This window comes from Coregonus clupeaformis, unplaced genomic scaffold (assembly GCF_020615455.1).
Source record: "Coregonus clupeaformis isolate EN_2021a unplaced genomic scaffold, ASM2061545v1 scaf0911, whole genome shotgun sequence".
NCBI lineage: Eukaryota > Metazoa > Chordata > Actinopteri > Salmoniformes > Salmonidae > Coregonus > Coregonus clupeaformis.
Window position 1 is genome coordinate 130,649 of NW_025534365.1, and position 22,553 is coordinate 153,201.

Sequence of the window (22,553 nt, forward strand, 5' to 3'; positions counted from 1 at the left end):
ATGCAGGGCCCAATGTCACAAGGATCTGTACACAATTCCCGAGGCTGAAAATATCCCAGTTCTTCCTGTCCTGCATAGTCACCAGACATGTCACCCATTGAGCATGTTTGGGGAGGGCTGGATCGACGTGTACCACAGCTTGTTCCAGTTCCCGTCAATATTGTAGTGGTAAATATATTATGTTAAAGCTTGGTCTGACTAAAATCTTGTGCATAACCCATCTTGTGTTGGGGCCTTGGGACTTAATACAATGCACAAGGACTTGTATCCTGTCGGCCTTATCAGCAGGTGGCCATGAGTAACACCCAGGCCATAAGTCTCTCAAGTCCTCCCAAACTCACGAGATATCTCCTGAGGACACACACACACACACATACACACACATACTTACACACATACACACACTCACACACATACACACACATACACACACATACACACACATCATCATTGTTAAGCACACACACACAAAAAACCCCTTCTCTTAGGCTGAAGACAGACAACCCGACTCAGAGCCAATGCAATGGAAGTGACCTCGCCCAACTCATCAGGACCAATCAGAATATCAGAACTCCTAGAATCAACCTACTTTATTTTATTGTATAAAATGTCAGCACACAATGTTTAGGGCGCGCTCTCAGATATCTCCCTAAGAGGTTGACGAGACGCGTCCGTGCACGAGAATTCAGATATCTTTACCTCTGAATAAACTGCCTTATATCATACAATCATCCACCTTGTCCGAAAGTCTCTACTTGGTCTCCGTTCTCCAGTAAACTTGTTTTATCAACAAAACTTGGTAGCAGAGGATGGTTTTCTAAACTCTGAATTCGGTCCATAAAAGTTGATAGAGACGGGGAGACAAGTAAAGAGACGGATCTGAAAAGGACGGGTGACCTATCCGCAGGAGCAGCCGGGAATCCAGCTCGCCTCAGGAAACTGATCTAGACGGCCGTCAATACAAAGGTAAGCAGAACCTGTTAAAACAAAATCTGCATATTGTATTGTAGGATAAACCCAAATTTCGATCAGTAGTACTGGGCGTGAGTATGGATTACTGTGACATTTATAACATATCTATTATGACTCAAAGGCACATATGTAAAGATATCTGAATTTTTTAGTCTTTTTCCTGTTGAAATGTGACTGTCTAGAGTTCAGTCTAGTTACAGGGGTTCACAAGAGACGGACCGACTTTTATTTCCTGTTGAATTGTGGCTTTCTAGTGAGAAGCCTATTACAGTTTTGGCCCACAAGCGATGGACCATTTTATTTGATCCACAAGAGAAGGATCTGGTGACTTGATAAAAAGATTCAGATAGTCGGGTTGCGTTAATTCCGTGAGAATCCAAGATTCAGATAGTCGGGGTTGAGTTAATTCCGTGAGAATCCAAGTCCAGAAAAGGTTCTCCCGACTAGACGCCAGTTGAATGGTTTAAACTACTGGAAGTCTCCTATGAGAGAATCAAAAAAGAATAAAAAAAAATACAAGTTCAAATAGTCGGGCATTTTGGTTGACGTGGCACCCAACTATTTGTACTGTGAGGAACTCAAACTGAATTCGTGTGTTGATGTTGATATGTAATGAAAATGTAATTGTTGAAATGATAACCTGAATGTTGTGTAAGATTGGTCGTGTGTTGATGCTGATATGTAATGAAAATGTAATTGTTGAAATGATAACCTAAATGTTGTGTAAGATTGGCCGTTTCATGAGACTAACTAGTTGATAACTTTTAAGAGGACCACGGAGTCCTATTTTGCTTGTTATGTAGCCGCTGAGCTAAAAGCTCACTTGAACGTTTTTTTTTCCCTCTTGTGGAAGTTGGTATCTCCTTAATTCCTAAAATTAAATTGGTAATTATTTTAGGAGCGCTCGAGTTTGCTAATATATTCTTCCAAAAGGGCGATTCTGATACCTTTTGGGAAAATATATAATAACTCGAATAACTGAAAAACAATAATAACTTTTGCAAAATAATTCCCAAAATTAAATTGATAATTATTTTAGGAGCGCTTGAGTTTGCTAATATATTCTTCCAAAAGGGCGATTCTGATACCTTTTGGGAAAATATATAATAACTCGAATAACTGAAAAACAATAATAACTTTTGCTAAATAATTCCCAAAATTAAATTGATAATTATTTTAGGAGCGCTTGGGTTTGTTAATGTATTCTTCCAAAAGGGGCGATTCTGATACCTTTTGGGAAAATATATAATAATTCGAATAATTGAAAAACAATAATACCTTTTGCAAAATAATTCCTAAGAAAAAAGTATTGAACATTCTTTGTGTACGAGGGTGGGACATCAGAGATAAGTCTGAGTCAGCGCCAAGAATACATTGCTGGTTTCGCCAGTGACGGGCTAGGTGCACCAAGATATTCTAGAGGAAAAGCTGTATGACCATGGCAACTGTGTTACTTAATGACAAACGCTCCATGTACCAATAGGGTCGGATGTGTAAATGTCAACTGATTAATGTGTATTACTTAATGACAAACGCTCCATGTACCAATAGGGTCGGATGTGTAAATGTCAACTGATTAATGTGTATTACTTAATGACAAACGCTCCATGTACCAATAGGGTCGGATGTGTAAATGTCAATTGTATAATGGATATTGTTTAATGATGAACATTGCTAGTAAAAAAATAAGAATAAAATAAAATAGGATTCGATAGTCTTAAAGTGTATAAGCCTCATCCAAAAGCTCGAATATTCGTTCGGTGAAGGATGTAGTTAAAGTGAACAGTGGTAAATGAGTGAGACTTATGAAACTGAATAAGGTTTGTGCAGGGACAAAATTGACATGGGTTGAAGCCCTGCCACTGGTTTTGATGGCTATGAGAGCATCACCAGGGGCAGGGACCCATCTCTCTCCTCATGAGATAGTGTAAGGGAGAGAAATGCAAGGTCCACCAAGGGAGGGAGGTCATATGCCCGCCCTTGATGTACCACAGATAGAAATGACTGATTATGTGATGAAATTGACGGAATTTTCTGCAGCACTCTCTTCTCAGGCGCAGAAGGCCCAAGAGGGGGAGCTGTCGGGAAATACGCTGACACTGAAGGTAAACGTGGGAGGCTGGGTGAGGGTTAAAGTCCACAAGAGAAAGTGGCTGGAACCCAGGTGGACTGGACCGTACGAAGTGAAGGAGGTTACTTCACACTCAGTCCAGGTCAGAGGTAAATTAGGCGCACACTGACACCATCTAACTCATTGCACACCAGCCCCCACTCCTTCTAGATCACTGACAGAAGTCAGGGCTGATTTGAGCAGCGAGAACCAATCCTGACAACACAATGAAGAAACCCTTATGGGAACAACAATCTCACTCAGGGTGAAGAATAACTTTTTCCCCCTGGGAGAGATTGGGAGTGTCTGAATGTTTGTATGTATGTTTTCTGATAGGAATTGGACTCCTGCTGGGCACTCCTTATGAGGTGTTGTTCTTTTACATTACATTTGAGTCATTTAGCAGACGCTCTTATCCAGAGCGACTTACAGGAACAATTAGGGTTGGGTGCCTTGCTCAAGGGCACATCGGCAGGTTTTTCACCTAGTCGGCTCGGGGATTGGAACCGGCGACCTTTCGGTTGCTGGCACAATGCTCTTAACCACTAGGCTACCTGCCGCCCCGTGTTGTGTGAAGCTATTTAGAATTACTTGTTAAATTGACTTATAATATAGAAGAGGTGGCTAAGGGATTTTTAACAGTACCAACCATGGGGGAAATCCTCACAAGAGGTCCCAGAATTTACTGGGGACAAGAAATGCTTGATATAATTAAAATGGAATCCAGGGATAGCTTTAAATCTCCATTATATAACCAGGTGGAGGGAGAGGTATGGTTTTGAGGGACGTCTGGACGGAGATAAACTCGAATCCATGCTTAAACAGATACATAAGGTGTGTAAAGGAGAAATAAGCAGTGAGAGAGAGAGAGAGAGAGTTGAGGGGGCCAGTACCCACTGACAGCCTTACCTAATCTATTGGCGGGGGAATGAAAGGGGCCCAAGCAACCTTAGATGTATACAGTAATAATAATAATATGCCATTTAGCAGACAGGCCATGAACTCATCAGGACGTGGCCAGAGCGGTAGAAAGAATGACCCACCCCAAAACAGGAATAGTAAGGTTTGGGCTGCCGTTAGAGGGCAGTGGGTTTCAGGGGATGCCCATAGGACACTTTTGCCATGGGCCGATTACGGAGAGTATGTTGGGAAAATAACTGAATTGTGTAATAGCCTCAGAGAGACATGCAATCCATCATGAGAGAAAGTCAGACAGGAGAGAGGAGTCCATCCCCCAGCTTTGAGTGTGAGAAAGAGGAAGATAAGGCATGACTAGTCCTTGAGGGAGAAATAGTAGACTCTAGTGGGGGGAAGACTAAGGAACCCTTTGATCCAAATTGTGAGGTGTTTGAATTGGCTACTATTGATTTAGCACTTCAACAGGAACAGAGAAACCTAATTTGGCATTGACAGTAATGGGTATGAAAATTAATTGGATGATGGGGTTTTGTGTTGAATTAGAGACAGTGAGACTATTAGTCAACACCTGGGAGTGGAAATCAGGAGTCCTCATGACCTGGCTGTTTGGTTGTTGTTTTTTAATTGGGGTTTTCGAATAGAAAACAACACACCTAGTATGATGTTAATAAAGTCATGTTGTTTCAATTTTGGAGGGTTCCAGCAGGTCAAGGGTTATGGGTCTTAAAGGTGCACACAGTGAATTTTATGGATTTTTTAGGTTTTGGCTGAGTTTGGGGTATATATGATTTCTTATGAGAATGAATGTCATGAGGACTTAATGAACACTTGGGATAACTAACATTTATGAAATATTTAGAATAATGGTAATTGTTTAGTATACTATGGGATTAAACAGTTCGTTAAATGATTTCAATGGCCTCTGAACTCTGTTTTAACATTCTGGTGTTAATTAATCATCCACACTAGTACATTCTAAAGACATGAGAGGAAGATTTTAGCATAGTTTATTTTACTAAGTTGAGGGTAATTTATAGTACTGTGAAAATTGTGAAGAAGATTATAATTTGGTAATAATATATTTGATTTGAACCATAAATAACAGAAGAGAGAGTGGAGGAATGGCAATTGGATAATGAAATACCGATATTAACTAAAGTGATTGTTTAGGTAGGTGGTAATATTGACACATGGCCAAATCATGTGTCAAAGAGGGGGATGGTTGGATTAAATATTAAATATTAAATATTAAATATATACGAAGGAGAGGACAAAATACTTTATTAAATATATACGAAGGAGAGGACAAAATACTTTTTAAAAAAAACATGTATGATAGTTTATTAACCACACCTGTATGTCAGAGGTTTTGTGCCCCACAGGTGAACTAAAGGAGAAGGTGACCCACTCTATCTAACCAGGAGACTGAATCAGGCCTGGCGGGAAGGGCCCTACCAAGCACTGCCTTTGCCAGCAGAAAAGCTGAGAGATCCATCTGGGTGCATGTCACACACTGTACAAAACCAGCTACACCTGACGAACAAACACAGAGTTAGGAGAAAGATCCGATCACCACTATGGTCCGGGGGTTGCCTCCTTAACGAAGATTCCCTTACCCTGTCTGATCATCCCTGTGTGAGTTCGATAGAAGGTAAAGCAATGGGTTGGCCTCTGGCATCTGACATGTTCTCAGGGCAAGGGTGGGGATTCACAGGTCTCCCGACGGTAGGTAGCTGTCTGATTGTGGGGGCCATATTCCTAACACACACGGACCCTCCTGTTTCAGCCAGAAGTGGTAGTTAACCTAACACAAGTTGAAAAAGCATAGGAGACAGCTAGACGTAGGGAAAAGGGAAATTCTAGAGTAAACCTCTCTGAGGGAGGTAGTGAGACCGGGGCTGTGGTAAAGATAGTGCAAAACTATAGACCTGGAGGAAGTAGTACAGGTGGAAACGGGGTATAGAAATCTTGACCTGTGGTTGGAATGGATTCAGTATACGGCAACAACTATGTCTAAAGAAGACTGTTTTTCCAGTGGGACAGCCAAACCAGGGTTAACAACTACTCCGTTCCCCTTGACAGGCTTTAACTCTCTGACAGGTTTTTCCTCCATGCAAGCCACTTGGGAATGTGGTGAAAGAGTCTTATGGTAACTTGCACTATCTGTTTCCCCCGATAACAAAGTCATCCCGACCTGGGTTGCCTCAGTTTGAAGTCACAGGGGATTCTAAATTGTTTTTCTAGTCTAATCTCTCCTCTTTGTTGCAGCAAGAGGATTATAGGAGCCAAAACCAGGCCCGTGCTGACATCTGATGGATGTGTGGTGATAACTGATTGTGAACTCACCTACATACGCAAACAATCAAACGTGTCAGAGATTGGTGAGTTGTCACATAGAAAGTAGGACCTCCTCCCGGGAGCCTTTGATGAAAGGATATATATTGATGGGATCCACAATCAGATCGCAGCTGAGTTTGAATCAAGTATTTTCTGGTGGTCAAACAATTAATAAAAATGTAGATTGGATAAATTATATTTAATATAACCAGCAAAATATTTATAAACCACACTCGTGATGCAATAAAGGGATTAGCTGAGCAGACAGCGGCAACTAGCTTAATGACATGGCAGAATAGAATAGCTTTAGATGTGCTTTTGGCTGAGCGGGACGGGGTTTGTGTTCTGTTTGGATATATGTGTTGTACTTCCATCTCCAACAATATAGCACCGGACGGGCCTGTGACCAAAGCGCTTGAGTGACCATCACCACGCTGGCGAACGAACTGGTTGAGAACTCTGGTATTGATAGCTCCATAAACGGTTGGTTTGATAACATATTTGGTAAATGGAAAACTATTGTTGTGACTATTCTGGGTGAAGTTATGGCCTCTATGGGTATACTTGTTCTTTGTGGATGTTGCCTTATTTCCTGGCTGAGTGACTGGTTTGGTGAGTACTCTTCTATGGTGGTTACTGGATTTCTGACCCTAGTAATTGTGTTTTTGCTGTTAATGTGTAGTGCTGCTTGCATCGTCCCTTGTCTCAGGAGGTCAGTGGTAGGAGTGGTGCAGGCGTCAGGTATGATGCTGTTGTTACCGGCCCAGGATGATGCAGGTGACTCTGCTACTGACTCTGAGACCAAGCTGGATGATCCATGTTTTGCCTAGTAAAATACATACACGCATTTATTTTCAGTTCTTGCTCATTTATTACCTTATGTTTTTACTAACCACTGTGATTGTTTATTCTTCCTGATGTGAAGGTAAAGGATTCCTGGGTGGCTGGTAGCCAACTCAGTACATGTTAGGTGTAGGGGAGGAATAGAGGGTTAAAATTATTATTTTTTATTTTCTATTAACATTAAATGTTGTGATTTAATTTCCATATCCTGTTATTCTTAAGGGTGATTATACTCAGTTTAGAGTGACACCATAAAATTGTTGGGTTTTATTTTTTGGATCTGTATGTGATGAATAGCTTGGAAGGAATGCATTAATGAGGAGTACTGTACTGATATGGATTGTTTCACATAACAGGCCGATAAGAACACTCTCTCTTTGTTGTCTGTGAAACTGTCCTTGAACATGGGTACATGGAGTACAGTTTTTGGGGGCTAGTCCTTTTGGGTGCTGACTGTTGTACTATTAATAAAAACATTGATAGAATTAACTACATACATTAATGTTAAAAATAAGGCAATTGGACACAACAAGGTTTTGAGGCGGTGCATGGCCAGTTGGCTGCAACCTCTCTCATGGCTTTCCAAAATCGTATTGCTGTCGACATGCTCCTGGCTGAAAAAGGAGGAGTATGTGCTATGTTTGGTGAACAATGTTGTACCTTTATTCCCAACAATACAGCCACAGATGGCAGTTTGATAATTGCCCTGGAAGGGTTACAAACTCTTAATGGTAAGATGAAGAGCCACTCAGGGGTGGACACTTCCATGTGGGATTCCTGGATGGACGCTTTTGGTAAATATAAAGCCCTGGTGTCCTCCATTTTGGTTTCAATCTCGGTGTTTGCGGCCATTTTGGTTTTGTGTGGGTGCTGTTGCATACCATGCATTCGCTCACTCACCACTAGGCTCATAACTAAGGCCATTGACCCAACAAGCCCTTCCCAGATGTTTCCTCTTCTTGGGGAAGGAGATTTTTTATCTTTCGAGGAGGATGAGGGTAGAACTTTTACTTAGTTTATGTCACGTCTCTTTTGAGACGTGAAGAGGGGGACTCAAAACTTTCTCTTTGAGAAAGTTTCCCTTTTCTTTTTTACTTAGTTTATGTCACGTCTCTTTTGAGACGTGAAGAGGGGGACTCAAAACTTTCTCTTTGAGAAAGTTTCCCTTTTCTTTTTTACTTAGTTTATGTCACGTCTCTTTTGAGACGTGAAGAGGGGACTCAAAACTTTCTCTTTGAGAAAGTTTCCCTTTTCTTTTTACTTAGTTTATGTCACGTCTCTTTGAGACGTGAAGAGGGGGACTCAAAACTTTCTCTTCTGATAAAGTTTTCCCTATTTTGCCAATTACACTGTTAGCTTGTGTCACGTCTTAAGTTTTCCTTCTCTACTGTTACTTGGTCACGTCTCTTGGGAGACGTGAAGAGAGGGATTTGTAGTGGTAAATATATTATGTTAAAGCTTGGTCTGACTAAAATCTTGTGCATAACCCATCTTGTGTTGGGGCCTTGGGACTTAATACAATGCACAAGGACTTGTATCCTGTCGGCCTTATCAGCAGGTGGCCATGAGTAACACCCAGGCCATAAGTCTCTCAAGTCCTCCCAAACTCACGAGATATCTCCTGAGGACACACACACACACACACATACACACACATACTTACACACACATACACACACTCACACACATACACACACATACACACACATACACACACATCATCATTGTTAAGCACACACACACAAAAACCCCTTCTCTTAGGCTGAAGACAGACAACCCGACTCAGAGCCAATGCAATGGAAGTGACCTCGCCCAACTCATCAGGACCAATCAGAATATCAGAACTCCTAGAATCAACCTACTTTATTTTATTGTATAAAATGTCAGCACACAATGTTTAGGGCGCGCTCTCAGATATCTCCCTAAGAGGTTGACGAGACGCGTCCGTGCACGAGAATTCAGATATCTTTACCTCTGAATAAACTGCCTTATATCATACAATCATCCACCTTGTCCGAAAGTCTCTACTTGGTCTCCGTTCTCCAGTAAACTTGTTTTATCAACAATATACAGCAACTTCACACAGCCACTAAAGAGGAATGGGACAACATTCCACAGGCCACAATCAACAGATTGATCAACTCTATGCAAAGTAGAAGTGTCTCGGAGGAGGAGGCAGCAGCAGATACCCCAGTTCTCATGTAAGTGTTGCTAGATTTAGAAACTTTTCAGACTACCCTGGCAACTTTTTTTTCAAACAGCACCTAGAAACAAATTTAGCTACTTTAAAAAACTTATTTGGAACTTTTAGCAACTTTTGAAAAGTGACTCAAACACTAAAATGCACACGTTCCCTCTAAATGACACTAAAACGATTTTCTCTGTCACACACTCAGTCACAACACACGTACCTGGATGCAAAAGTGCATTGTGAGTGACGTCAGCAGCAGGCGCTCAGCTCGTGCACAGGCAGCAGCAGGCCAGCCAAGCAGCACAACAACCTGGAGAGAGCTGGAGAGAGATGCCTAGCGCACACATCATTATTTGAGTTAAGTTGCTTGTTCAATAAGATAGCATATATACCTTGTTATTAGCTTGTACCTATAATTGTTGATCAGTTAGGTAGCATGTTAACTAACTACCAATACACTGATTGAAACTATAATTGTTCAGAATGTGTAGGTTTACTAGTTAATAAGAAAATAAATCAAATATAATTGTTCAATAATGTGTAATGTGTAATTGTTCAATAATTCAATGTGTTATGTTTAAAAATAAAAATATCTGATCATATAAAATGTGTTGTGTTTATATTACTTTTACAAATACAAATATGTGATAATAAACAAACAAATCTAAACTAACAAATGTCAAATCATATTTGTCGCTGAGATGGCCATTCAATTTGAGTAACGTTATTGTGTATTCTACGTAATGACGCAATTTTACGTTATTACGTAATGTCTTCATCACGCGCACAATTCTTCTCAATAAAGAAAGCTCTGTTGTCAAGAAGATAACCTTTGTGTCCGTTTCTATTTATTACTAGAGGTATGTAATAGCACGTTTAAACTTTATAATGTTGAAAGAACATGTCATAACATGCTAGTTAACACATCCGTTAAGGTATTATCACGTTTGGTAAAGGTTTTATGTGTTATTTTTGTGTCAAACCGAGTGAGTGAAAGAACGTGATAAAAACTATTTTACAAGTCACATAGCTAGAGATTTTGGGTTTGTCTGAGTGAATGTACATAATTTTCTCATGTTAGTTTAATAAATAATCAATTTATTTGAGATGTCTGAGTTCGTTTAGCATATTATTGTTTTTGTGTAAAATTCCCAAGTTGGTAAAATGGCGGCTACTCTCGGTCAGCGTCAACGGACTTCAGTGAGGACAGTGCGGGTGCATCAGAGAGACAATTTCACGGTCGCACTACTGTTTTACATTTACATTTTAGTCATTTAGCAGACGCTCTTATCCAGAGCGACTTACAGTTAGTGAGTGCATACATTATTTTTTTTTCATACCCCCTGTGGGAATCAAACCCACAACCCTGGCTTTGCAAACACCATGCTCTATCAACTGAGCTACATTACATTTACATTTACATTTAAGTCATTTAGCAGACGCTCTTATCCAGAGCGACTTACAGTTAGTGAATACATATTATTTTTCATATCCCTGCCGGCCATTCCCTCCCCTACCCTGGACGACGCTGGGCCAATTGCGCTGCACCATTGGTCTCCCGGTTTTGAAGCTGAATGTAATGATTATCAGTTTTCTACATGTGTACTAATATTCAGACACATTCACTAGTTTCAGTCTTCATCAATAAATGTTGCTATGGTGTGAACAGGAAATACAATTGGTTTTTGATTGAAGTAATACAGTGAAGGCAAGGTTATTCAGGAAATTAGCACATAGTGCTGTCTAAAACAAGCTGTAACCCTGTACTAAATGGTTTTTGAGTCATTTATGCATTTATCTACTATAGGTTAGGTATTAGCTCAAAAGTATTGTGGAGCTCCTGCACCTTAATATAAACAGTACCGGCACCCAAAATGAGTATTGGCACCTATTTCAGTCCAATTCAAGCACTGAATTAGATAATTGAACAAGAAAAAAGTGAAAATATTTTTTGAGAATAAAGAAAGTGCCAGAACTGTCAACACTAACTTTTGTGTCTGTGCTCTCTATATTACTACTGGCCGATTCAGTCTGAGGCCGGTAACATCGACAGTGAGGACAAACCCAGCCTGCCTCTCTCCTTCCACACTGAGTCCAAACCTACAGTCACTGGGTCCTGATTGTGACAGTGGAGCCCAGTTTGCATTGCAATATCCAGAGATGGCATCAGTGAAGCTGGAAGACTGCAGTCAAACACTGGAGCTGAATGTCAACATTAAAGATGAAGAAGAGGAGGAGAAGATTGGGAAATCTGTTTCTCAGGGTAAGAGCAGGTTCTATCTAACTAATTTTGTTGGACATGATTTGGAAAGGCACACACCTGTCTATATACAGTGCATTCGGAAAGTATTCAGACCCCTGGACTTTTTTGATATTTTGTTACGTTTCAGCCTTATTGTAAAATAGATTAAATTGTTTTTTTCCCTCATCAATCTACTCACAATACCCCATAATGATAAAGCCAAAACTGGTTGTTGCAAAAACAACATCTGAACGATCACATTTCCAAAATGTCTTTCTACTCTGCGATTGTCTAAACCATGATCACCTTGATCATAGGACTGTTTCAGCCTAGTTAAGCTGTTTGCAGCCTTTGAGGTGGGAAGTTCTTCATACTGAGCTTTAAGACCAAATCATTCCTTGTTTACTTCTACTGAGTTATCCAAAAAAGATTCCCTCTCCAATTCTCTGATTTTGCTGTCCATCTCTCTCCTTTTCTGATTTATTTTATTTGAAACTGGTAAAACGTATAATTTGCCCCCAAATATGTGCTTTGAAAGCCTCCCATCTGGTTCTCGCTGACGTTTGGTCAGTGTTTGTCAAATAAACATCTATATGCACTCCAACGTAATGTAAGAAGTCTGGGTCCTGTAACCATCTGGGATGCAAACGCCATCTAGAGGATCCTTTTACTAGTTTTGTATCCCTATAGAATAATGACACAAGGGAATGGCCATTCAAAACAATAGTATCATATCCACTTCCTGCTACATTGGGAAGCAATAAGCAAGAAACTAAAAAGTAGTCTACATGAGAATATGATTTAAATGTTGACGAGTAGCATGAATACTCCCTTTTACTCAGGTTCTGAGTCCTCCAAGGTTAATTTTTATTCATTTTAGAAACACTTAAAATAAGGGCTGTGTTTTGTGTAGGCTTACCCTGGCGTGACTTTTAGCAACATATTCGGCTCTATTTCCTCTCAGATTATAAAACACTAATTACCATCAAAGTAGACATCATGCAAAACAACAAATCACTGCAATCTCCTGCACGTCATCTCTAGCTGACACCTTTGCTAACAGGTATTGTGTCAATTTAAAACTTGCACAAGACAGTTCACAGAATTGACCATTTAAATAAATGTAGCCTATTTATTCATTACTACATTTTGCTAACATTAGATAGTTAACCCAGAGATCCTTACCTTTGACTCGATTCAGCAATTTTGTCCAGATTATAATAGCATTTGTAGTTCTTTATGATAGCCACATTAGCAGCTAATTACCATTTCATTTTTGTAGGGGTAAATACAGGCAAATATATTGATAAAAGTCACATTGTCCTAGAGATATTGACACAGTTATAAAATCAATAAAAAAAGTGGAATGGGGGATGCACAAACCTTCTGGAAGGTCTGATGAAGGAGAAGATGGTGGACATGGACAAAGGAGAAAAGTGGAATATGTTTTGAGTGAAGATGGAATGGAAGATCACACAGAACTTTTAGAAGAGCTACAGGAGGAAAGTGAACGTGACGAGAGTGAGGATGAATGAACTGTGGTGGCAGGTGCAGTGATGACCGCTGAGAAGGAGCTGAGTGTAGAGGGAAGCAGTGTGGTGAGGGAGGTTATCGTCTAGTGTATAAAGAGGGATACGTCCTCCAGTAGCTCAGAGATGGAACCTGGTGAGAGTGAGGATGAATTACCTGCTGTGAGGAACTCTGAGTTCGGGCCTCGTTCCAAGGATGATAAGGATGATTCTGGCCCAGTGGGAGTGAGATTTGTAGTGAGTGGTATCGGTGGAGAAAGTTCTGTGTGTTAGTTGTGGGGGTGCTAACGGGCTGGAGATCTGAGGTGTCAGGTGAGAGAAAGGCAGATTGAGGTTGCCAGGGTTACAGTAGTACAGAAAGTGTTGTATGCCGAAGCAGTGAAGAGAGTTGTAGAGGAAGATGGGTACAGGGTGAGGGATCTTGAGAGGATTCCTGTGAGTAGGCAGAGACCAAGAGAGAGTGATGGGAAGAATGTGTGCTTCAGTAAGGTGGGCTTTTTAGCATTTATAGCAATGGTTGTCAATTGTACTGCAGAAATGGGTCGAAAGTCCCAGAAAATAGAGGCTGTGGTGGCAGCGGCAGAGAAGTACTTGGGATCGCGACGATTTACTGCACAACAGCTGCAGGGGGTGTTGAGTTGTAGTTGTCTGGCGTAGGACTAGATGGTGTTAAATAGTGGAATGGGGTGGTGAGTTTTTGTCGTGGAAGTTCATCACGAAGGGACTCAAAGTCAAACTTAAATGAATAATTGTTTTTTATCAGCAAGCTGGAGAGGTTCCAACAAACTTAAAAGCACCATAGTACACGTCGGTTGGGAGCGCTCTGCCGGGGAAGTCCTGTTAGTTGTCCTATATTCTGCTTACAGATAAGTTATATTTGCATGGTTTATCTTATTAATTATTAATTCATCATTAACATTTGGTTCCTGCATCTGACCGACCAATAGCTCACAAGGATTCTTCTCTCCAAGCTGAGACCTTGAAACTGAGATATCCCTTTTGGTTCCCAGAACAATGTTCTGGGCGTACTGCCAATTGGTCTGAGCAGGTCAGTCACCTGCACAAACCTTTTCCCTCACATTTTTAGAGCGGGCTAATCCTTGGTAGGGTAATTTTGTATTAATTACCATATCAATTAATTTAATGTATGTATGCTGTGAATGGTGTCACACACCAGTACAGTAGGTGGCGGTGTATTTACCTAAAAGTTGAATGCACTCCACCAACCAAATCCCAAAGAAGAAGAAGGATGCAAATGCACGTCACTTGACCCATATGGAGAATGTGAAAAAGGCGCAAAGTTCATCTTTATTATTGATGTTTGATGAAGAGTATCTACCAACCTATGTAAAGCTGGGATATATAATATACCCCATAAGAGAGTTTGTGTAAAACCTGATGCAATGCAAGAAATGTAAAAAGATTGGCCACATGTCAAGTGTTTGCAGACGAAGGAATATGTTATTGAAGAGCATGTGAATGTAAAATGTTGTAACTGTGGTGGGGGTCATATTCCTGAATTCCCAGAGTGCCCTGTTAGGGTGAAAGAGGTTGAGGTGTCAAGGGTCAGGGCTGTACAGCAAATGTCCTATGTGGAGGCGGTGAAGAGAGTTATAGGGGCAAGAGGCCACAGTTCTGAAGAAGATATGGCGGTAGAGGCACTGCAACCAGTTGCAAATGTTGTACGTCAATCAAGTGAACTGGATACACTTATGTTGAAGGTGGATTTTTTAATGTTTATAGCCACAGTTATTAATTGTACTGCACAAGAAGTCCAAGATGCTAGACATCATTATATCTGCAGCTGAGAAGTTTTTGGGCATCCAAGACTTCACGGCAGAAGCCCTGCGAGGACTACTGTAGCCAGAAAATGTTCCACCCTCACAGGATCCTTCTGAGCCTGTGTAGGGACCTGATTAGAACAGAAAAGCAGGCTGATTTAGTTCAATTTAAATTTTGTTATTGATAGCTTGTATGATTTTTTTTAGAAATACTGTAAACACTGAACAACCATATAAACGCAACATGTCAAGTGTTGGTCCCATGTTTCATGAGGTGAAATAAAAGATCCCAGAAATGTTCCAGACACAAACTTATTTCTAAAATGTTGTGCACAAATTTGTTTACAACCCAGTTAGTGAGCATTTCTCCTTTGCCAAGATAACCCATCCACCTGACAGGTGTGGCATATCAAGAAGCTGATTAAATAGCATGATCATCATTACACAGATGCACCTTGTGCTGGGGACAAGAGTAGCTGAGTAGGTGATTGGCAGCATCTAATGGTGATCCTTAACAAATACAAAAATGCCACTCTAAAATGTGCAGTTATTTCACACAACACAATGCCACAGATGTCTCATGGTTTGAGGGAGCATGCAATTGGCATGCTGACTGCAGGAATGTCCACCAGAGCTGTTGCCAGAGAATGTTAGGTTAATTTCTCTACCATTAGCTGCCTCCAATGTTGTTTTAGAGAATTGTGCAGTATGCCCAACCAGCCTCACAACTGCTGACCACCGTGTATGGCGTTGTGTGCGCGTGCGGTTTGCTGATGTCAATGTTGTGAACAGAGTGCCCCATGGTGGTTAGGGAATGCCTCCTCTGTGAAGCGCTCGTGTGCAATAACTCAATTCGCCTTTGCGTTCCTTCTAAATAACGTGATTTAAAAATGTATTTGCAACAGGTAAGTCCACAAAACTTAGTCCACTCTGTGCATAACCTATTTTAGTTTTGGGAACAGAACTGTATTAAGATCAGATGTTTCATCGATTAGAACATTTGCAGAATATCGGCCAAAATCCTTCTACTTCCATCTTCTCCCACTGCCGGCCAGTGGGCTTCCTCTCACTACCATATTTGGTAGTGAGTGGAAACGCCAACCGGATGCTTCACAATTATACATCCAGTGAAATATCTGTCTCATTGTTCTATCTGTGGCTGCACTGTGGTAGTGGGGGAACAGGAAGATCCAGGCAGGCACGCACCATTCTTCAGTATAAAGAAAGCTCCAGAACTGTAATGTCAAGAAGATAACCTTTGTGTCTGTTTATTTTTATTACTACTGGTATGTGTTATGACGAGTTTCTCTGGAATCAAGTAATTCAGTATGCAAGAGAATAGTTAAACAGTTAGATGGAGAGGTGGTTCAAAATATTTAATATTACAGTACCAGATTCACATGACAAGCGGTACGGGCGTAGCCTATTGTCATCTGAATGACTTACATAGAAAACCTCTTAGTTTATATAATGCTTTTCAGAGCTAATTCCATCCAACAGTTGCCAACCATTATTGAGTGTCACTCCTCGCCACATATAGGATCACCCTATATGGTATCGTGTTGCAACCTAGTCAGGATTTTCCGTCACGTACTCCTTCTAAGATTAGCACCAGTGGCCCCCCAGCTATCTTGGCCCGCATACCTTCTGGCACCCACCAGTGACAGAAATAAATACATGGAATGTATGTCATCCTCCAAATCCTTATGCAGCTCTCAATATTCCAAACATTAACTAATCATTTATAAAATACGTAATATCAGTATGTAATAGCACATTTAAACTTTCTAATATCGAAAGAACATGTCATACCATGCTAGGTAACACATCGTTAAGGTATTATCACGTTTGGTAAAGGTTTGATGTGTTATTTTTATGTCAAACTGAGTAAACCTGGTAACTATTTTACAAGTCACATAGCTAGATACTTTGGGTTTGTCTGAATGGATGTACATCGTTTCCTCAAGGTGATTTCATAAAGAATCCATTTATTTTAGATTTCAGAGTTTGTTTAGCAGTTTTGGTTTTGTGTAAAATTAACGAGCTGGTAAAATGGCGCCGCCCACGCGGTCAGCGTCAACGGACTTCAGTGCAGCAGAGAGACAATTTCAGGGTTGCACTACTGTTTTGAAGCTGAATGTAATGATTATACGTTTTCTAATAATAATATAATATGCCATTTAGCAGACGCTTTTATCTAAAGCGACTTACAGTCATGTGCGCATACATTTTTACGTATGGGTGGTCCCGGGGATCGAATCCACTACCCTGGCGTTACAAGCGCCATGCTCTACCAATTGAGCTACAGAGGACCACATGTGTACTAATATTCAGACACATTCAGTTGTTTCTGTATTTATCGATAAATGTTACTATGGTGTGAAAGGAAAATACAATTGGTTTTTGATTGAAATAATACAGTGACTACAAGGTTATTCAGGAAAATAGTACATAGTGCTGCCTAAAACAAACAGTGACCCTGTACTAAATGGCTTTTTTCATTTATGCATTTACAGTACCAGTCAAAAGTTTGGACACACCTACTCATTCAAGTTTTTTTTTTTATTGTACTGTTTTCTACATTGTAGAATAATAGTGAAGACATTTAAACAATGAAATAACACATATGGAATCATGTAGTCACCAAAAAAGTGTTAAACAAATCAAATATATTTTAGATTTTAGATTCCTCAAATTAGCCACCCTTTGCCTTGATGACAGCTTTGTAGAATCTTTGTAATCTACAATGTAGAAAATAGTAAAAATAAAGAAAAATCCTGTAAAGAGTAGGTGTTCTACTTTTGACTGGTACTGTATGTGAATTTGGGAAGAATCTGCTATAGGTTAAGTACCGGCACCTCAAATATCTAGCGCTTGAGCTCCTGTTCCTCTTATAGAATGTTAGCTCAACAGTATTGTGGAGCTCCTGCACCTAAATATAAACAGTACCAGCACCCAAAATGAGTACTGGCACCTATTTCAGTCCAAGTCAAGCACTGAATTAGATGATTTAACAAGAATAAATATAATATATTTATAGAGAATAAAGAAAGTGCCAGAACTGTCAAGAGAATAACTTTTGTGTCTGTTTCTCATTGTTACTACAGGACGACTAGAATTAAATCTGAGGCCGGTAACATCAATAGTGAGGACAAACCCAGCCTGCCTCTCTCCTTCCACACTGAGTCCAAACCTACAGTCACTGGGTCCTGATTGTGACAGTGGTGCCCAGTTTGCACTGCAGGATCCAGAAATGGCATCAGTGAAGCTGGAAGACTGCAGTCAAACACTGGAGCTGAATGTCAACATTAAAGATGAAGAAGAGGAGAAGAAGATTGGGAAATCTGTTTCTCATGGTAAGAGCAGGTTCTATCTAACTAAGTTTGTGTTATTCATTCCAACTTCCAACTGTGCATGAAAAGTTGCAGTAGAACTGTTTCATGATGAACTGTTTCAATGAGAAGGTAGATATTATTTCATGCTACTGAGACTTACATGGTTTGACACCAGTATTGTCAGCATGTGTTTTATTCACTGGGCTATCTGGAGTGATCAGTGAGTAGACTAAAGAAGTGAAGTAGATAAACTGCCAATGTTTTAAAGTTCTATTAAATGAGTCTGTGTAGTTACTAACCCTTGTGATAGTGAGTGGAGGATGACACTAACCCTTGTGATAGTGAGTGGAGGATGATATGGCTTCTACATCTGCATTGCTTGCTCTTTGGGGTTTTAGGCTGGGTTTCTATAAAGCACTTTGTGACAACTTCTGATGTAAAAAGGGTTTATGAAATACATTTGATTGACATGTATATCACACCAACTGACTGGTTCTTCTGATGTTGTTCACACAGCAGACCATGTTGAGACATTCTCTACATCCAGCGAGCAACAGCAGGAAGATCACAGAGCTAAGAGGTCTCACCACTGCCCACATTGTGAGGAGAGTTTCTCAATTCTATCAAAGTTAAAAATACACCTACAAATACACACAGGAGAGATTCAGTATTCCTGTACTGACTGTGGGAAGAATTTCACAACATCAAAGGCTCTGACAGTTCACCAGAGAGTGCACACAGGAGAGAAGCCTTACTCCTGCTCTGAATGTGGGGCAAGTTTCTCTCAACTGGGCAACTTAAATAGACATGAACATATACATACAGGAGAGAAGCCTTACTCCTGCTCTGACTGTGTAAAGTGCTTCAAAACATCAACTGAGCTAAAACATCATCAAAGAACACACACAGGAGAGAAGCCTTACTCCTGCTCTGACTGTGGGAAGAGTTTCTCTCGACAGGAAAGCTTAAAATCACACCAAAGGATACACACAGGAGAAAAGCCTTACTCCTGCTCTGAATGTGGGGCAAGTTTCTCTCAACTGGGCAACTTAAATAAACATGAACGTATACACACAGGACAGAAGCCTTACTTCTGCTCTGACTGTGTAAAGTGCTTCAAAACATCAACTGAGCTAAAACATCATCAAAGAACACACACAGGAGAGAAGCCTTACTCCTGCTCTGACTGTGGGAAGAGTTTCTCTCGACTGGGCCACTTAAAACAACATGAAGCTATACATACAGGAGAGAAGCCTCACTCCTGCTCTGACTGTGGGGCAAGTTTCTCTCAACTGGGCCACTTAAAAATTCATGAACGTATACACACAGGAGAGAAGCCTTACTCCTGCTCTGACTGTGTAAAATGCTTCATAACATCAACTGAGCTAAAACGTCATCAGAGAACACATACAGGAGAGAAGCCTTACACCTGCTCTGACTGTGGGAAGAGTTTCTCTCGACTGGGCCACTTAAAAGAACATGGAGCTATACATAGAGGAGAGAAGCCTTACTCCTGCTCTGACTGTGGGAAGAGTTTTTTTCGACTGGGCCACTTAAAACAACATGAAGCTATACATACAGGAGAGAAGCCTCACTCCTGTTCTGACTGTGGGGCAAGTTTCTCTCAACTGGGCATCTTAAAAAATCATGAACGTATACACACAGGAGAGAAGCCTTACTCCTGCTCTGACTGTGTAAAATGCTTCATATCATCAACTGAGCTAAAACGTCATCATAGAACACATACAGGAGAGAAGCCTTACACCTGCTCTGACTGTGGGAAGAGTTTCTCTCAACTGGGCAGCTTAAAAAAACATGAAGCTATACATAGAGGAGAGAAGCCTTACTCCTGCTCTGACTGTGGGAAGTGTTTCTCTCGACTGGGCCACTTAAAAGAACATGAAGCTATACATACAGGAGAGAAGCCTTACTCCTGCTCTGACTGTGGGGCAAGTTTCTCTCAACTGGGCCACTTTAAATCATGAACGTATACACACAGGAGAGAAGCCTTACTCCTGCTCTGACTGTGTAAAATGCTTCATATCATCAACTGAGCTAAAACGTCATCATAGAACACATACAGGAGAGAAGCCTTACACCTGCTCTGACTGTGGGAAGAGTTTCTCTCAACTGGGCAGCTTAAAAAAACATGAAGCTATACATAGAGGAGAGAAGCCTTACTCCTGCTCTGACTGTGGGAAGTGTTTCTCTCGACTGGGCCACTTAAAAGAACATGAAGCTATACATACAGGAGAGAAGCCTTACTCCTGCTCTGACTGTGGGGCAAGTTTCTCTCAACTGGGCCACTTTAAATCATGAACGTATACACACAGGAGAGAAGCCTTACTCCTGCTCTGACTGTGGAAAGATTTTCTCTCAAATAGGCCATTTAAAGACACCAAGGTAAACATAAAGGAGAGAAGCCTTACCACTGATCTAAAAACAACAGTTGAGCTAAAAGGTCATCAGAGAACACACACAGAAGAGAAGCCTTACTTCTGCTCTTAATGCGGCAAGAGATTCTCCTGATTGGGCAACGTAAAAACACACCAATGGTTACACACTGGAGAGAAGACTTATCACTGCACTGACTGTGAGACGAGATTCTACAGATTGGGCAACGTAAAAACACACCAACGTATACATAAGAAGTGGTAGTGGATTGGATCAAATGAAGAAAGCGTAGAACATTATTGTAATCCTATTGTTTCTCACTGTGAGAGAACTGTGCAGAGGAAAGGGAGTGTTGTAGAATGTTAGCATCTCTTTACTTTACTGATCAGTTTGCACCTTGTCAGTTTTGCTGTGCTTAGATAGCTTCTACTGTAAAGATATTGAGAGGACCTTGGATGGGAGGACTAGGGTATGGAGGAAACCATGAGTACATGCATCCATGCCGTGTGTCAGCATTGCAGGCTGGTGGTGGTGGTGTGGGGTGTGTTTTCATGGCACACATTTGGCCCCATGATAAAAGTGGAGCAACATTTGAATGCCACAGGATATCTAAACATCATTGCCAATCAGGTGCATCCCTTCATGACAGCAGTTATCCATCTGCAAATAGATTTTATGCCCCATGCCACAAGGCTTGTCCAGGAATGGTTCCAAGAACATGACAGTGAATTCAGGTTACTGCAGTGGCCTTCTGAGGCACCAGATCTCAATCCAATTGTGCATTTGTTGTAGGAGATGGAACGAGCTATTCAGAGTAGAAATACACTGCCAGTCAACTTGACACAACTGTGGGAAGCATTGCAGTCAACATGGGCCAGCATCCCAGTGGAACGCTTTCGACACCTTGTAGAGTCCATGCCCTGACAAATTGAGGCTGTTCTGATGACAAAGACTATCAGCTGTTCAGATATGACAGGTCCAGAGAGGGGATGCGAGGAGGGGGCGTGGCTATGTATGTGAATCACAGTATGCAGGCAAAGAGAAGATTAACTGACCTAGAGAAAGAAGAGTTTGAGTGTCTTCAGCTCCGTCCTAAACAACACCCCAGCTCAGTTTCATCTCTGGTAGTGGAGTGCTCTAACATCCACCATGGGCACATGACAAAACACTGCAGCAGAACACTGTGGATTATCTCATAATCACTGTCCATGTGATCAGGATGTCCTCTCCCCAAATGGGTCTCATCCTGTGTGGAGACTTTAATCACCTGCCCATCAAGATACTGACAAACTCCCATCCAGACATGAAACAAGTGGCCAAAGACAAGACCACAGAGGGGACTCTATCCTGGATCTGATCAACACAACCCACTGTCCTTGCCCCTCTCGGATCCAGTGATCACAAATGTCTGCTGTTCTCTCCAAACACAACATCAGGAGGGAGAAGAAAGGTGCAGCGGAAAAAAGGACATCTGGTAACCTAGCAAAAGGAGACCTTTGCACGATGTATGGCCAGTACTGACTGTTCTGCCATATATGAGGTGGAGAGCATCGATGCAAAGGTGGAGACGTTCAACTCCTGCATTCAAACTGCACTTGATGTATACATGCCAATAAGAAAACAACAACAACACTGGACAAGCCCTGGATGACTGAAAGAATAAAGGCTGCCATCAGGAAAATACAGAATATTTTCAACAGATGGGGAGAAACAATGAAATGGAGAAAATACAGAAACACAGTGCAAATGCTTATCAAGGAAGCAAAGACAAGGTACTACAAAACTGAAATCCAGGACCTAAAGAAGAAAAACCCTAAGGAATGGTGGGACTTCATTAACAATGGACTGGGACCAAAGAAAACATCAGGAGGGAGAATACAGGTCGAGGGAATTGAAGACGA

The 22,553-nt window shown here is 41.0% G+C and overlaps 1 protein-coding gene across 1 annotated transcript; it reads left to right on the forward strand.

The window, feature by feature from the left end:
* Positions 1-15,167: 15,167 nt before the first annotated feature.
* Positions 15,168-20,183, forward strand: LOC123485957 (zinc finger protein 135-like; the record flags this gene model as incomplete). The annotated part of the gene is made up of 3 exons (XM_045217085.1): positions 15,168-15,176; positions 18,987-19,833; positions 19,918-20,183. Coding segments are annotated over exons 1-3 (1,122 nt in total), but the record flags the coding sequence as incomplete, so codon positions are not given.
* Between the last annotated feature and the right edge of the window lie 2,370 nt (positions 20,184-22,553).